This window comes from Geotrypetes seraphini, chromosome 14 (assembly GCF_902459505.1).
Source record: "Geotrypetes seraphini chromosome 14, aGeoSer1.1, whole genome shotgun sequence".
In the NCBI taxonomy this organism is placed as follows: Eukaryota; Metazoa; Chordata; class Amphibia; order Gymnophiona; family Dermophiidae; genus Geotrypetes; species Geotrypetes seraphini.
Window position 1 is genome coordinate 63,628,427 of NC_047097.1, and position 12,652 is coordinate 63,641,078.

The window sequence follows — 12,652 nt, forward strand, 5'->3', positions numbered from 1 at the left end:
ATATAACAACAAATGATCCAGTGTTCCTATTTCAAGATTTTGAACTATCTAACTTCTGCAAATAAACTGGCCTTTTTCTTAAAGCATCTAAGTACCAAAAAGGTATCCAAACTGACTGGAAGGATTAGGTAATGACCCCCACTGACCCCCCTTCCACCCTCAAAGAATCTGACTGAAACAGTATATAACTGTATTTAGAAAAGCACCACCTGGTATGGGAAAGCTTAATAGAGCTGCACATAGGTGTCTTAAGTAGTCTGTTAAGTGGACTAGTGAGCCATAGAAAGGAGGAAAGTGTGAGGCCACCAAAACCCATGAAATGGGGCAAATGAACTGGAGGGGGAGAGGGAAAGGGGGCTGCTTTGGTGGAGGGGTGTGCTGTGAGGCAGACAGCTTTGCTGGGGGGGGCGAGACAGAAGGGGGCCACGGAGAGACAGTCAGGGAGGAACTGGAGTGGGAGAGGGAAAGGAGGCTGCTTTGGGGGGAGGGGTGTGCTGTGAGGCAGACGGCTTTGCTTGGGGGGCGAGACAGAAGGGGGCCACGGAGAGACAGTCAGGGAGGAACTGGAGGGGGAGAGGGAAAGGAGGCTGCTTTGGGGGGAAGGGTGTGCTGGGAGGCAGACAGCTTTACTTGGGGGGAAGACAGAAGGGGGCCATAGAGAGACAGTCAGGGAGGAACTGGAGGGGAAGAGGGAAAGGGGGCTGCTTTCTAGCACCCGTTAATATAACGGGCTTAAACACTAGTGATATAATAATTTAGCAGGTAGCCCCAAATAGTTAATACTACAATAATCAAAATAGCATGGCCTGGAAACTATCGCATACTGACCTGTGAAAAATACATTTTAATATGCTGAATCAGTCTTGCTTTGAGATATATCTTACATACAACCTTACCTCATCAACCTGTAGCTCAGTTTTTAAATGTGAATCTGTAATAACTCCAGTAGTTTCAACAAAGTAATCAAGGGGACAATAGTAGGGTAAGAGAAGGGCAAATCGTCATCTTTCATCCCTATCCACAACAATGTCTTCTTTTAATTTAAGATGGTTAGAAGTTATCCATGCCCTCATCTTACACAAGTTTGTCTCTGGGATGATTGTAATGCTGTTAAAACAATTATCAATCTTCAATGGAACATAGATTTACTCAATTTGGTTTGGTTTGCTTTAATAAAATAATTTCATCACCGTAAGAGTTAAAACAAATATCTAATTCCCAAAGAGTTCCCCTAAGCTACCATGACCCCATTACTCCAGCGCTCTATGCAATTCACTGGTTACCGGTCAAAAAGCGATGCATCTTCAAAGCCCTTGTCATGACACACAAGATATTCTACCCAAAAAACCCCAGCCTACATAGCATCCAAGCTACACCCCTAACCGCCCCCTCCGCTCTAAAGCAGAACAAAGACTCCTAGTACTCTTCGCTATGACCAGTCTGGTCTCTAGAATAAGCTCTGTTATTGTCTACTGTAACCTATTTGTTGTCATGACTAATCTGTTGAAACGATTGTGAATGTCTACTTGTAACCCGTTCTGAGCTTCTGGGAGAACGGGATAGAAATCGAAATAAATAAATAAGTATAAGAATACAAAATGACATTGAACAGTTGTGGACATAGTGGTGAACCTTGTAAAATACCAAAGACAAGTTGTCAGACCTCTCTAATTCATTGCATCACTTAACTATGCAAGTTGATTATACAGAAAATCCTCAAACTACCACAAGAATCTGCCAGAAATTATCTTATGTCTCAGGTCCAGTTAAAGTAGCTGCCTCCTCCCTCCCCTCCTCCCCCCTCTCCCCCCCCCCCCCCCCCACAATTCAACACTGACTTAAGAGTATCTGTGCTTTGAAGACTTCTAAATCTAGATTTAGAGGAATGCAGAGAATTAGGAAATTTCCCCCCCAAAAAAATTATTGAAGATGAGTGGCTATAATTGACTCTATCAGCTTTGCCACCAAAGGTACTCTTAACCATGGTATGATATCTTTGACAAGAAGCTAAATCAGTACTGTCATTTTTAGGAAGAAGAGTTGGCACAATGTGACTCGAATCTTCAGGATGTTCACTTTTCCTAATGCCTGTGTCACACATTTCACCAGCCAAACTCAACAGTGCAATTAGTGAATCCTTAAGCACGGAAGCACAGTAGCAATTTAAAAAATCTGGTTAAAAAAATGCTGAATGGCCTTCAATTGAAAAGGCAGAAAACTGTTCCCACAAATAATCCAGGTGAAGTTAAGTATTTTTGACAGATGGATACTGAGTCATTCACTATTCAGTGTGCTCTAAGCCTCTGTTTCACAATGTTTCTCAGAGCTCCTTTGACATCCTGGTTCCTCAGGGTATAGATCAGTGGGTTTAGCATAGGGATTGCCATAGTGTAAAACACAGACACTACTTTATCATGATTAGAATAGCTTGAGTTGGGCCGTAAATACATAAATATAATTGTCCCATACAGTATTGCCACGGCAGTGAAGTGGGAGGAGCAGGTGGAGAAGGCTTTGAGTTTCCCCTTTGTGGAATCAATCCTTAAGATGTTGGTTAGAATGTAGACATACGAGATCAGGATAGAGAGAAGGGAGACTATACCGCTGAGCCCAACGACGACAATAAGTACGAGCTCATTAACAGTGGTGTCCGAGCATGAGAGCTCCAGAAGCGGAGGGACATCACAGTAAAAATGATTTATTACGTTGGACTCACAGAAAGATAAATGAAAGGTACAAATTGTATGTATCAAGGCATTACAAAGGCTGACAATGTAAGCGCTTGTGACTAACTGGATACAGAACGTATTATTCATGATTAGTATATAGTGGAATGGCTTACAGATGGCTACATACCGGTCATATGCCATCACTCCCAGGAGGAGGCATTCTGCACTTCCACAAAAAGTAAACACACACAGTTGCACGCCACAGTCTTTAATAGAGATAACTTTCCGCTCTTTCAGGAGATTAGACAATGTGTTTGGCGTTATACTCGAAGAGTAACAGGCATCGATGAAAGACAAATGAGTGAGGAAAAAATACATGGGCGTGTGGAGTTGGGAAGCCACTCTGATTAGCAAAATGATGCCAACGTTGCCCAACAGGGTGAACATATATACATGCAGAAAAAAGACGAAGAGCACAATCTGGAGGGAGGCGTCATCTGTTAGTCCAGCCAGAAGAAACTCGGTCACTAAAGTACGGTTCTTCCATTTGATTGAATCAGTCAATGTCATCGTCTGCTGAAATACGGTAACAAGAGCATCGGTATGTTATGCGTAAACTTGTTCTGCACATGAGTCGAAACCTCAGCAACTGTTGAGTGTGGACCCTGGAGCTTAGTACTTATTACAGCCAGAGAGCATCACACAGTGGTTGTTGTTTTTTGTTTTTACCCAGACAGTCTCTAATGTCTCAAACCCTCTGGGTCAACCATTAAACTCAATTTCAATTGTTAAACTACAGGCCTGATTTTTATTTTTATTTTTAAGAATAGACACTTCAGGCCAACACGGTCCCCTTCCTTTGTGTTTTTCTAATTAATTGTCCTTTTCTTTTAAAAATGGTAGTTCTACCATCTTCCCCTCCATTTCCAAGTACGGTGTCTATAGTTAGTCCATTGTGCGTCTCAATAGGTATAATTGTATGTTTCAATATGTACCCTGTTTCCCTGAAAATAAGACCTATCCGATAAATAAGCCCTAGCATGATTTTTAAAGATGCTCCTAATATAAGCCCTACCCCAAAAATAAGTCCTAGTTAAGATCGATGCAGAGGGAAGGCCCCGGCGGGGAAGGCTGCGAAGCAGCTAATTCAGAGCGCTGCCGCCGCTGCTGTTTTTGGAGGCCTCGGAGGGAGGGAGTCTTATGGTGGGAGGGTCGGTGGGGTTCTGCACAGGGAGATGGGAGGGAGGGATAGAAAGATGCTGCACCATCAGATGGGTGAGAGGGGAGGAATGATGCTCCCCATGGGCAGCGGGAGAAAGGAAAGGGGAAGAATTGTGGTGGAGGAGAGGAAGGGAGAGATTGTTGTACATGAAAAAAATAATAATAATAAGACATCCCCCGAAAATAAGCCCTAATGCATTTTTTTGGACCCCAAATTAATATAAGACACTGTCTTATTTTTGGGGAAACACGGTATAATTTTTTATGTACATCGCTTTGAATTTATTATAAAGACATTTTTATTAAATTTTAATAAACCTGAATTACCCAGAGAAACAAAGCAAATTGAAGGCAGACAAAGATCATATTGTTTATCCAGCCTGTCCATCCTTGACATCTACTATCCCTGCCTCTCCTTTAGGGATCCAATGTATTTTGGCAGACTGGATAGGTCATTTGGCCTTTATCTGCCATCATGTTTCTATGTTTGTCCCAAGCTTTCTTGAATTCAGATACATTCTTCATCTCCACCACTTCCACTGGGAGGATGTTCCACATATTCACCACCCTTTATGTGAAAAAGTATTTTCTGAGGTTCCTTCAGAGTCTATCCCCTTTCACCTTCATCCTATGTCCCCTCATTCCAGAGTTTTCTTTCAATTGAAAGAGACTTGCCCCATGCGCATTTATTTAAACATCTCTATCATATTGCCCCATCTCGTCTTTCCTCCAAACTATACATATTGAGTTCTTCAAATCAGCCCTCATATGCTTTATGAAGAACACAACGGATCATTTTAGTAGCCTTCCTCTGGCTCGACGTCATCCTGTTTATATCTTTATGAAGGTGCGGTCTCCAGAATTGTATACAATATTCTAAAGGTGACACATCAAAACCGCCCGAGACAATCGCACGCAGACAAAGCCTGGCCAACAATCGTGTGTAGGACATCAGCGCGCCGGATTTAAACTCAATTTGAAAGCGCTCCACGGGGGGAACCACCGCACTTAACTTAGTAGTGTTGGCACTGCCGTTGGAGGAGTATGGGGGGAAACCCCCTCCTCCCCCCACATTAGAGAGGAAACTGAACTTTTTCCCTAACAAATAGGGAAAAAGCCTGTTTCCTCTATAATGGGGGTTTCCTCCCACAACCCCCCCCCCCCCCATGGCAGCGCCAATTTACTGTTCCCTCTAAGCTGAGCAGGAGTCCTCCACCCACAGTCTCACCAATAGAGGGTGCTGTTTTACTGTCACATTTTTCAATTGTGAGGGACAGGCAAGTTCTGCAGGACTCCAGGGAACATACCTGTTCTTAGCGACTGAAAATATTCCACCCCCTAGTGGTAGCAATGCAGCTGGAGGACACCTGCTCAGCTTAGAGGGAACAGTCGGCCCCAACCCCGTTCGGAGCGCTTTCAAATTGAATTTAAATCCGGTGTGCTGATGTCCTTTGCACGTCTGTCGGCCCGGCTTTGTTTGCGAGCGATTGTCTCGCACGGTTTTAACTATGTATCATTCTAAATGAGGTCTGACTTGAGGCATCATTATCTCCTTTTTCCTACTGGCCACACTTCTCCCTAGGCACCACAACATCCTTCTAGTTTTTGCTGTGGCCTTTTTTTTTAACTTATTTGGCCACCTTAAGATCATCACATATAATCACACCCAAGTCCCGCTGCTCTTTTATGCTCAAAAGCTCTTCACCACCTAAACTGTGCGTTTTTGCAGCCCAAACGCATGACCCTGCATGTCATAGCATTAAATCTAAATGACTAAGGGAGCCTTTTGCTATGCCTCAGTAGCAAGTTCCAGCACGGTAAATGCAATACACCACATAGGAATTGAATGGGCTGCGTCATGTTTGCCGCATGGCTATCGCTACCGCGGCTTTGTAAAATGAAGCCTAAATGAGGAAAAGCCCTTGTCGAATCAGCCGAATGACACCAGAAGCTGGTAAAAACTTAGGCACCTGAAACGTAGGTGAGGGTTTTAAAGACCTACATTTCAGGTGCCTACGTTTTTGGAGAATCGCGCATAGCGGCACCTAAGTCGCGCTCTGTCCATAGAAATGCCAACTCAGGCGTTAGGCGCCACTAAGCACCATGTAATAGCCTATCGCCTAATTAAATTTTTTTTTAGTAATTACTGAGCCTATATAAGGGCATTTTGCCAACTAACGTAGGTGCCCTTTATAGAATCTGTCCCTATATGTACAAATGTTGAATATGGCAAAAGGTAAGGGTGCATGGATTGGACACGATTAGGGTGTGGCCAAAATACACACATGTAGTCCACCATTTCAGGAGTGTAATGCATGCTTATGAGCACCAAGATCAACATCTGGATTTTTACCTACTCCCTGGCATGTCTAGAGTTTGTATAAATGCTAATTTTGGGCAGCACTATATAGAAGGGTTTGGGGATGCTGCCCCCCTTAATCTCCCTGTACCCTGTTCCCCCCTTCCCCCCCACAAAATAAAATTGATTGTGCTGCATGAGTTCAGATTCTATCTCTAACTGGGAGAATATAGATGTCTAGATCAGTGGTATTCAACCCAGTCCTCAGGGACCACCTGGCCAGTCGGGTTTTCAAAGTCTCTGTCATCCATATTCATTGTGGATATCCTGAAAACCCAGGAAGGGGAAGGCCCACCATTCTGAAGAGGTGGGCATGCCGGCCAGAGGTATTAACCATCCCTCTGTCTGGCCTTGCTGAAAAAGGTAGGGGGGGGTCTAGGTGAGCTTTGGGAGGTGGGGGTCAGGGTTTGGGGGTGTTGGAGTGGGGATTGGGTGGGTGGGGGTTTGGGGAGTTTGGAGGGGTCACATGTTCAGGGGGTGCAGCAAAAGTGATTGGGCATCCCTCCTGCTGGGGATTGTTTCGGAGGTGGCGGCAGGAAGGAGTAGACATCTATCCTGCCAGGACTTTGAGGGGGAGTTCGGGGGTGACAGTGGGAGCATCCTTCCTGACGGCCGACTTGCGGTGGGGTTTGGGGGTTCCCTGCCATGGCCACTCAGCTGATCGTCGCAGAGAGATTTCTTTGCTGTGATCAGTTTAGCAGTCACATCTATTTGAAATGTAGGCCAGCATTTCAATGACCTACATTTCAGGCACCTATTGTGGCCCTGGGGAGCACTTCCAGGTAAAACCACGCCCACACCTAGCTGTGGGCAAGCTTAAGTGTCCTTAGGTGCCTCCCTGTACCCATGACAGATGTCTACTGTGTAGGTGGTCTGCCTCTGGTTTGTTTGTTTGGTTTTTTTTACAAAACATACGTCCCGATTGGCTAGTTAGACAGTGGTAGAATGCCTACCGCTGCCTACAATCGTGACACTGTTTATAGAATTTGACCCTTAGGGTCTGATTCTACATATATTGGACACCAATATCAGTAGTCACCTAAGAAGCGGCCACCGATTGTATGTCAATCATGCATTGGCATCCTATTCAGAATTGCATCTACAATCCCAGACAGAAGCCTAGATTGTAGGCCAGCATTTTTCAGGCCTACATTTAAGGCATCTGTCTTATGTCTACAGAGATGCATACCAATGCTTAAGGCCAACCAAGGCCACTTGTGGGTGAAACCGGGCCCACACCTCGCCTTGGGTGTGCTTAAGTATGGGTGCGTGTCTCCGTAGACTAGCTACAAAGGCCTATAATGTAGGCGTCTTGCCATGGACACTTTTTTTAAAAAAAAAAGTACATTCCAATTGGACGCCTACTGCTGTAACTGGGATGGACGTTTTGAGAATCAGGCCCTTAGTCCAGTGATTTTCCACTTTTTTGTTCCGTCAGAAAGATGCGGAACGAAAAAAGTGGAAAATCGCAGAACTAAATTGGTTGGGCTGAGAACTTTTACTGGCCCCCTCGTATAATATCATGCCTAACTTCTTGTAACACCCTTGATCTGCCTCCACCTCATTGGTTAATTACTTTGCACGTACATCTGCCCTCCGAGCTCAAATTTGGGTGCGCTATATAGAATCCAGGGGTTGATGTCAGAGCTCCCAGAATGAAAAAAAAAATGCCTGGAAACACTCTCTCCCCCCCCCCCTCAAAAAAAAAAAAAATAACTTTCCAATAAATATAGAAAAATGACACAAAACTAAAATGTTCTGCCTGCACACCCCTTAAAAACAGGGAGAGAGGGCTAAAGAGATATAGGATGTGATATGAAGCTGCAAGAAGTGCTTCAAAGCAACATCAGCAAATAATTTTCATGGAAGGAGGGGGGAGAATAAAATGATATTCTGCAGGAGGTGATAGGGACGAAAACCATGACAGACCCTCGGCCACAAGAGGGCACCCGCTCAAACTCAGGGGCGGAAAATTTCATGGCGACTCCAGAAAGTATTTCTTCACAGAGAGAGTGGTTGATCATTGGAACAAGCTTCCAGTGCAGGTGATCGAGGCAGACAGCATGCCAGACTTTAAGAATAAATGGGATACCCATGTGGGATCCCTACGAGGGTCAAGATAAGGAAATTGGGTCATTAGGGCATAGACAGGGGGTGGGTAAGCAGAGTGGGCAGACTTGGTGGGCTGTAGCCCTTTTCTGCCGTCATCTTCTATGTTTCTATGTTTCTATGATGGGTCATTTGGCCTTTATTTGCTATCATGTTTCTATAATCAGAAAGTTCTATGACATCACAATGCAGGTGTAAAGAGCCTTAGCCTATAGGAAGAGGAGATGCAAATGTTAAGAGCCTTAGCCAATAGGGAGAGGAGGAGAGAGTGGCTGCTGCAGACACCAGAAAGTATTTCTTCACAGAGAGAGTGGTTGATCATTGGAACAAGCTTCCAGTGCAGGTGATCGAGGCAGACAGCGTGCCAGACTTTAAGAATAAATGGGATACCCATGTGGGATCCCTACGAGGGTCAAGATAAGGAAATTGTGTCATTAGGGCATAGACAGAGGGTGGGTAAGCAGAGTGGGCAGACTTGATGGGCTGTAGCCCTTTTCTGCCGTCATCTTCTATGTTTCTATGAATTCATAGAGACGTGGAATAAGCGGAGGATCTCTATATAGCCAGATGAAAGGAGAAATGTTCTGGGGCAGTAAACTGACTGAATAGCACTGGAATTCACAGGGCCGCTAATTTACCTAATTCCAGGCCTGGACTGTTGACAGCCATAGAAAAAAAAAAACCCCAAACTGTGCTTAAGTTAACTGAATGAAGATAGTTAATTTTAACCAAGGGCTCATTTTACTAAGCTGCGTTGGGGCATTAATGCTTCGAATAGCGCGCGTTAAATTGCCCCCCTCGCTAGACGCTAATGCCAGCATTGAGCTGACTTTAGTTCTAGCGCCGGTTTAGCGCACGCTAAAATGCTGCGTGCGCTAAAAACGCTAACGCGGCAAGAATATTCGTTGCTGCTGGTTTAACCCCTTTTAAATAACCTGGTTAAAGTTATGCGGATAACTTTAACTGGGTTAGCCCCTCAGACCATCGGGCTCCTCGTGTACAGTCTAAAATAGTGTGGGAAAGATTAAAATGTGAAATAAACCAAAGCTTTCATTTTGCTGTCAGCGAGGCCAGCATTAAGATTTCTTTTTTTCCCCCCCCCCCAATTAGAGCCGGTTCATTTGCCTCAATCAGTAACTGATTCCCTATTACTAAATTATTTCTGAAAAGTTATTTCCCAGTGAGTAATGGAGCAGAGACCGAGTTAACGACGCTTTCTCTTCTGCCCTTACAATTAAATCAGAAAGCGCTGCAGTTTGCCAACAGGTTGTTAGGGGAATTTGCTCTGCTGGCTGGCGCAGGAGACCCCAAAGAGATTAATAACGCCCAGTGCGACTGATTTAAAGTTACTCTTTAAAAGGAAGTCTCAGTAACTATAATTGTTCCGGGCCTCCTGTGGCTGGATTTGTTAATTATTCCCTCGGCTTCTTGTTAGAAACTTTGACTTTTAATGCTTTCCTGGGAGAATTTGTACTTGCCGAAAAGTTAAGCTGTATCAATAGAGAATACACATGGAAGGTTGTTTCAGCTGAAACGCTGCAGCCTGCTGGAAATGCATTGAGGATATTTTTGTTCTGTTTATGTTCATGTCTTTACCACATATCATAAATGCCCAATGAAGAAAGTGGGATAGAACAACAGACCTCCGATGAAGATTGAGCAAAACAATTTATTGCAACAGCCCACAAAGACCGTTAAAATGATGCAATAATCAAATGACTAAGTCTAACCCTAATCCTCCAAGCACTGCATAAATAAAAATCAGTCTGGTATGCAAAGGGAGGTTACTTGTTGGTTGCTGGTGGGGTAACACATAATGCCTTTATCCATAGATTTTTGTAAAATATATGAACACCATGGGCCTGATTGAGAATGTAAGAATTGGCATACTAGGACAAACCAAAGGTCCATCAAGCCCGGTGTCCTGTTTCCAACAGTGGACAACCCAGGTCCCAAGTACCCGGCAGAAACCCAAAGAGTAGCAACATTCCAGAGCTGAGTTTGTGACATCATAAAGCCTCATTCTACCAATGCCTAAGAGCCATCCACATCTATGATGTCACAATGGCTTGACTGTTCTATGCTTGGTTCACATAAGAATAGCCATACTGGGACAGACTGAAGGTCCATCAAGCCCGGTATCCTGTTTCCAACGGTGGTCAACTAAAGTCCCAAGTACCCGACAGAAGCCCAAAGAGTAGCAACATTCCAGAGTTGAGATTCTGATGTCATAAAGCCTCATTCCACCAATTCCTAAGAGCCAAACTCATCAGTGATGTCACAATGTCTTGCTTGTCCTATACTTGGCTCACATAAGAACGTAAGAGCTGCCATACTGAGACAGACTAAAGGTCCATCAAGCCCAGTATCCTGTTTCCAACAGTGGCCAACCCAGGTCCCAAGTACCCGGCAGAAACCCAAAGAGTAGCAACATTCCAGAGTTGAGATTGTGATGTCATAAGGCCTCATTCTACCAATGCCTAACAGCCATCCACATCTGTGATGTCACAATGGCTTGATTGTCCTATTCTTGGCTCAAATAAGAATAGCCATACTGGGACAGACCGAAGGTCCATCAAGCCCAGTATCCTGCTTCCAACAGTGGCCAATCCAGGTCTCAAGTACCCAGCTAGATCCCAAGTAGTAAAACAGATTTTATGCTGCTTATCCTAGGAATAAGCAGTGGATTTCCCCAAGTCCATCTCAATAATGGCCTATGGACTTCTATTTTTTGAAACGGTGCCTGGTTTGGGCGCTGCTAGGTGCCCTAATCATGGACACCTAGCGACGTCTTAGATCCTTATGCAACTTAATTGTTTTTAACGGGTTTAAATGGTCTGGTAATTGACCACACCATTAAAAACAGATTAAAAATACAATTTACCATTTGCTTGCAGATATCAGTGTGGTACCTAGCGATGCCTAAGTCCGGCACTTTGTCCAGGCTTTGAAAAGCCTCCTCAAATCGCGTTGGGCAGGAAGGAAGTCCGCGCATGCGCGGATGCCACGCAATGACATCATGCGCGGGCTTCCTCCCTACCCGACAAGAGCAGGCAGAGGGGGCGGGGCTAGGGCGGGACTGGGGGGGTAGGATTAGAGCGTTAAGGGGCGGGGAAGGGCAGAACTAGGCGGGCCTTGGGGCAGGTCCAGGGTTCCGTATTTTCCAATTGGAAAATCTGGCAACCCTACAGTGGCAGCTCTAGATGCAGTCTTGGTGTTTGAAAACTCTTTAAATTCACCAGGATCTAGCTATCTGCAGAGCTCTCATTTTAATCCCTTCTGTCATTCTAATGCTGTCAAGATGAATTCCTTGCCATTTTCTTTACCCCTGGTATCCTTAAAGATCCTTTTGACCTGCAATAGAAACGTCTAGGCCAATATTCAAAGGGACTTATAAGTGGCGTACTTAGGGTATGTTAGAGTAAACACTTTCAACACTGAGTGTGAAGATGTCCAAAAATGTAAGACAGGAACAGCCTAGACCTAACTCAATCCAAAAAATGAAGGAAAAAGCCTCAGAAAGGGCCCTCCCACCTCACCAAAACAGCTCAAAGAGGTGGTCGAGTGTTCACCTAACTGGCAAAAAACCTTCATTGTGTGATAAAGTCTTATGCTGTGCTGTAATGTGCCAGAGCAAGAGGCGGTTTGGCGTCCTGTTCTGAAAGAAACCTGATCGGTCGGGATACTCCCGAGGCAGCATGAATTTGTGAAACGCTGGCCACTGTTGGTGTACCGATCAGTGAAGATAAGTGGAATAATTCCTCTATTATTTAATTTCCGTTGGCACATTACAGCACAGCATAAGACTTTATCACACAATGAAGGTTTTTTGCCAGTGAAGTGAACACTCGACCACCTCTTTGAGCCGTTTTGGTGAGGTGGGAGGGCCCTTTCTGAGACTTTTTCCTTCATTTTTTGGATTGAGTTAGGTCTATGCTTTCCTGTCTTACATTTTTGGACATCTTCACACTCAGTGTTGAAAATGTTTACTCTATCATACATTGGTTTTTCATCACATCTGGGCTACCAGCGGATACTTAGGCTATGTGACACCCGGGGCCCATTGTTTTTTGAACCCCCCCCCCCCCTCCAAAGTAAAAAAAAATATTTTTAGCAATGTTCCCCCAGGTGCAAGCCATGAGGGGGGTGTTCCCGGCCTGGGAGTCATGGTCCGGGAACTTCCTTTCTCACAGCCCAGTGCCAAGGCTCTGGGTAGTCCCCGTGGCCCAGCTTGTTCCCAGCCCTTCTCTCCTATCCGATGGCCCTTTACCTTCCATGAAGCTGAAAAAACTGC

General features: G+C 44.8%; 1 protein-coding gene across 1 annotated transcript; it reads right to left on the reverse strand.

Annotated features, from left to right (window-relative positions):
• Window positions 1–2,285: 2,285 nt before the first annotated feature.
• Window positions 2,286–12,320, reverse strand: LOC117348156 (olfactory receptor 1019-like). The gene is made up of 2 exons (XM_033919858.1): window positions 12,309–12,320; window positions 2,286–3,209 (listed from the first exon to the last, which is right to left on the reverse strand). The coding sequence occupies exons 1-2, from the start codon at window positions 12,318–12,320 to the stop codon at window positions 2,286–2,288; spliced, it is 936 nt and encodes a 311-aa protein (XP_033775749.1).
• Window positions 12,321–12,652: the final 332 nt, after the last annotated feature.